Here is a 4,441-nt window from a genome sequence, read left to right as displayed (position 1 = left end):
AGTAGTTTTCCTGATTTAGGGGTTATAGGCGATACGTTAGCTTCATCAAACTTCACAATGCAAGCTTCGGTTCTTGTGGTTCAACAATACTCATCAGCCAACAAACAAACCGCAGGTAACCACAATCAAGAACCTGTTCAAGGTGCTCCTGAAGCTACACCTTTCATGGAAGACGAGGATGATGAAGAGGGAGATCGATATCATATCGGAATGCGCAAATGATTAAGTGTTTTTTTCTCATTCAATATTTAGAAGCTTGTAAGATTTTTTTGTTCATATAATCAATCCAAAGAGTCATTGGTTTACTGAATTACGATTTTGTTACCGAGTTTCCCCGATGGCAAATTCAATATGCTCAAGTAGAAACCGTTGCAGCTTCTTTCTTAAATCTTCGACTTTCTCGTTGGTTTCTGTTCTGTTTAAGATCAGATCATCGAGCCAATGGTTTACTGCTTTTAGGTGGACGAGAAGAGAGTCTTTTCCATTTGTTTCTTCTTTCTTCACCGAGAAAGTCCCTTTGTTCAGTGAGTTCTCCAAGTATTTCAAGAACCATTGGCTCAAAACTCGGACAAGCTCCTCCGCTAGACTTGCTGACTCCTTCAACCTGCTTTTACCATCTAAGCTACTTTGGTCAGAAACAGAAAGATGTTTCGTCGCAGGAGGAGGTTTTACGCCCTTGTAAGCTGTGTTTCTTGGACTTAACTTCTCCTTGGGATTCAGTTTTTCAGATGAATTTTGTATAACAATGTAATGATGATGATCAGCAGCATCCTCTTGCTTTCCAGACTCTTTACATAAGTTGAATTGAGACAAACCGGTCACTACCGCAGCTTGAACCCAAGATGCTGCATTTTTGTTAGCTGCTAGTATACATGAGCCGTTGTTTCGATTTTGAGTAAGCAACAGATGGACCGCTCTGCCTGTATTCTGTGTACTATGGTAAATCTCCAAAAACCGACGTACTACTTGTCCCGCAGATAATTTCTTAGAAGAATCACACAGCTCAGCAAAGGTCCTGAAGAACAATTTATTAATGACTCGAAAACGCTTGTAATGAAACTGGTCAAGGATGAAATAGAGAAGACATACTGTAAACTGAGTAGAACAGACTCCATGGCAGATGCTTCCTCCAATGCGCTTACTGCTCCCGAAACTGCTACTTGCCTATGTGATGAGACTTCCTGAAAGGAGAGGTTGAAACACATGACTACTAATTCTTAGAGTAGCTAGATTGATCCAAAATACTGTACCTTTCCAAGCAATTGAATGGCTTTTGGGAGTATACTCCATAAGATTCTCTGATCATACCAATTCCTGTGACTTGAAGGCAGCTTAAAAAGCTCAACTGAAGGAGCCACTGCCTTTGACAACGACTTGATGCCATCTTTTGGAGATATGGTCATGGATATAGGTGACGCAGGCTTGACAACATTTCTATATCTTAAAGCAGGTGTTTCGCAGGTAAGGTGATTTAATATAGGTGACTTGATACCATCTTTTGAAGATATGGCCATGGATATAGGTGATACAGGCTTGGACACATTCCTGTTTCTTAAAGCAGGGGTGTCACAGTTAACGTGCTTTGATGGGGACTCATTCTTTGGCAGATTCTTTTCAGGCAAGATCTTCAAAAACAAACATACAGAAGAAATCTATGGAATCAAGAAAGATTCACTAACATTGTAACAACTTATAAAGAACAAGAAACCCTAAGCAATTCAAAACACAGCTTCCAAAACATGGATCAAACAGAGCGATTCACCGACCAAGAAGCAACAACTTAAAGAACAAGAAACCTTAAAACCACTCAAACAGAGCGACTCACAGAAGAAGAGAGGAAGATGGAAGATGTACCAGTTTAGGTTTGAGACGTGGGGAAGAAAGAAGCAAAGTGGCGTCACGACGGTGAGTCACAGGAGGAGGAGGCTGATCCCAACAACTCCTTCTCGCGGAATCCAGACTCATCCTCCTCATCTCAACAAGATTCTTCTTCTTCGTCTTCGTCGTCGTGGGCGAAACAGAGGCCTCGGTAAAAGGAAGAAGCAAATCGCTAGAAAAAAGATCACTAGGGTTTCCAACGCAGAGCCTCCGCTTAGGGACTGGTTTCAATCCACGGATTACAGGAACAGGGCATCCTTTCTCAATGTGTAAACCACCGAGGATGTAAACAAACTGCCCTAGCTGGATTTCATCGGAGCGTATGAGATCAGCGTCGTCTCCGGCGGAAACGGCGACGTAAGCGGCGTGGAGAGAGTCAGAGACTTTGACGAAGAATGCTTCGCTACGCCATTGGTCGTCAGAGAGACAGGGGACGATTTCTATGACTTGGAGGAGTGGTGAGCGGTGTGAGGAGAGTAACAGCGGCGAAGAAAGTGAGTTACCGGCGGCGAGGTTGAGAAGGTTGGAGAGAACTCCGGGAGTAAGACACGCCATGGTTGTAAAACAGAAGCATCTTTTGGGGGAAGGAAGGAAGGAAGAAGAGTAGTTGTGAATCTCAAAGAGATGTGTCTTGGGGAATGTGAAGAGTTCGTCGTTTACTGTGTCGGGAAAAGTAAACAGTTTTTTGTCAGAATGCAAAAAAAGCTCTCTCTCTGTCTTCGAGATTTGATGGGCAAAGAGTAAGCTTTTGTTGGTTGCAGGTGTAAAGCACGAGCCTTTTTGTCTTTTTTTTTGTTTGTTTATTTTGTAAAATTCCTAATTGCAAAATTGTCAGGGGATTTGTTAGCTAGCCTAGTTCCAATCCAACTATTTGGAATGAGACAAAAACATATTCTCTACGGATAAGTTTTTCTTCTTTTTGTAGTTATTAATAGGGCTTCATGCAATTTTTTCCCAACTGGGCCGACTACTGGTTGTGTCCTTGTCGAGTTTTGGCCGAGTTAAGGGCCGAACTGCTGAATTGTTCCAAGGTGACTCGCTTCGAAATCTAAAAACCGGTTAAAATCGGTCCACAAAATTTAAGTTCACCATTTTGTTTAGTTAGGGTTTGCACACCCACCAAAAAAAAAAGGTGTCTTCTTTCTCTATTTTGTTATGTTTTTCCAAAATTATAATGGAAACTCAAAAGTCGATGTTGTATACTTGTATTGTATTATGATGGGCCAACTCAAACTTAAAGGAACCTTTTTGTAAGAATGTTTTCATGAAAGGCCCCTTGTTTAATACACCTAGTAGAGAACACAAGTGAAGTGTCCAATCATATTTACTTACTTGTGTTTGTGTTGACACTCCAACTAGTCCATCAGGTCTTACTCGAACCAACCATCCTTCCATTAGTTTATGAATTTGCTTTGATTGTATACCTTTGTTGTTGCTATCTCTTTTCAACAACTCTTTTGCTACCTTTATCACCATTACCTAAAAGGCTAAAACGTACATGATAATAAGTTTCAATTTAAACATATGGTTAGATTGGCGACTGAGATGGATTTTTATCAATTAATATTTGGATTGTGTATCTTCTTTGCTTGAGCTGCAAAAGTGATAGATACAATCTACAAAATTTAAAGTTTCAGTGAACTATCAACTATAATAAAGTTTTATAGAATAAGTTCAATGAAACTATATTCAAGTCGATTACATTGTACTTCTAGCATCTATCTAAATTCACATTGAACTAACTATAAATTTTTCAATACCACTGAATCTATTAAATTCATCCCAAAATACGAAGAATAATAAATATATGAGTCACACTTGTAATCATTTCTTCATTTATTTATAAAGCAAGTAATACTCCAAACACTCTCAGTCACCGACCGCTTACGTTATAATTCGAAAGTGAAAATAGACCTATAACTACCCCTCCTAATTAAGCTCTATATAGTTGTCTCCTCTGAAAAAAAAAAGAATATTAGATCCACTCTTTTGTATGATCAACCATGGGAAGTGAAGTAATAAGCCCGACCAAGCCACGGTTTGATCTAAGCATGTCGAAAAGAACTAGAAAACCATGGTCTAGTCTCATCAACGATATGCATCACCTTGATTTATCCACCCAAAGCTCACAACCAAAACCGGACAAAGAACAAGAGAAAATCGAAGACAAAGAAATTGATCGTCAGAGTTTGAACAACCTGATGAGATGCGAGGAGAAATCGAATGAAGAAACTAATGTTAACAACAAGAACTCTCTAGGTCAACATTTCGGGGATGATGAGGGGATCAAGCAGACGATGCAATTGGTGGTGAAGAAAGAGAAGCTAGGTGGTATGAAATTCAAAGGTATGATGGGTCGTTATGTTAAGGTCTGGAGCGGTTTGATAAAAGCCAAACGTGACCGCAAAACGCCGGTCTTACTGTTCAAAACTTGATTTCCATCGTATACGTTTCATGTACGTGATCACGTCTATATACCTACATTGGATATGTTACGTTGTATTATTGATGTGTACCGTATATTTTTGGCATTTTGGTTTTTTTTTTTTTTTTTTTTTTTTTT

General features: G+C 39.6%; 2 protein-coding genes and 1 pseudogene across 2 annotated transcripts; 2 read left to right on the top strand and 1 right to left on the bottom strand.

Annotated features, from left to right (window-relative positions):
* Nucleotides 1-227, top strand: part of LOC104704301 — a 3,273-nt pseudogene extending 3,046 nt beyond the window's left edge.
* Nucleotides 227-2,629, bottom strand: LOC104700271. The gene is made up of 4 exons (XM_010415762.2): nucleotides 1,855-2,629; nucleotides 1,251-1,625; nucleotides 1,090-1,181; nucleotides 227-1,015 (listed from the first exon to the last, which is right to left on the bottom strand). The coding sequence occupies exons 1-4, from the start codon at nucleotides 2,431-2,433 to the stop codon at nucleotides 322-324; spliced, it is 1,740 nt and encodes a 579-aa protein (XP_010414064.1). The 5' UTR covers nucleotides 2,434-2,629; the 3' UTR covers nucleotides 227-321.
* On the top strand, nucleotides 3,839-4,427 carry LOC104700270. The gene has a single exon (XM_010415761.2). The coding sequence runs from the start codon at nucleotides 3,882-3,884 to the stop codon at nucleotides 4,311-4,313; it is 432 nt and encodes a 143-aa protein (XP_010414063.1). The 5' UTR covers nucleotides 3,839-3,881; the 3' UTR covers nucleotides 4,314-4,427.

The sequence above is a fragment of the Camelina sativa genome, chromosome 7, assembly GCF_000633955.1.
Source record: "Camelina sativa cultivar DH55 chromosome 7, Cs, whole genome shotgun sequence".
Lineage (NCBI taxonomy): Eukaryota > Viridiplantae > Streptophyta > Magnoliopsida > Brassicales > Brassicaceae > Camelina > Camelina sativa.
The sequence above is the reverse complement of the archived record's forward strand: the minus strand, read 5'-3'. Positions and strand labels throughout refer to the sequence as shown.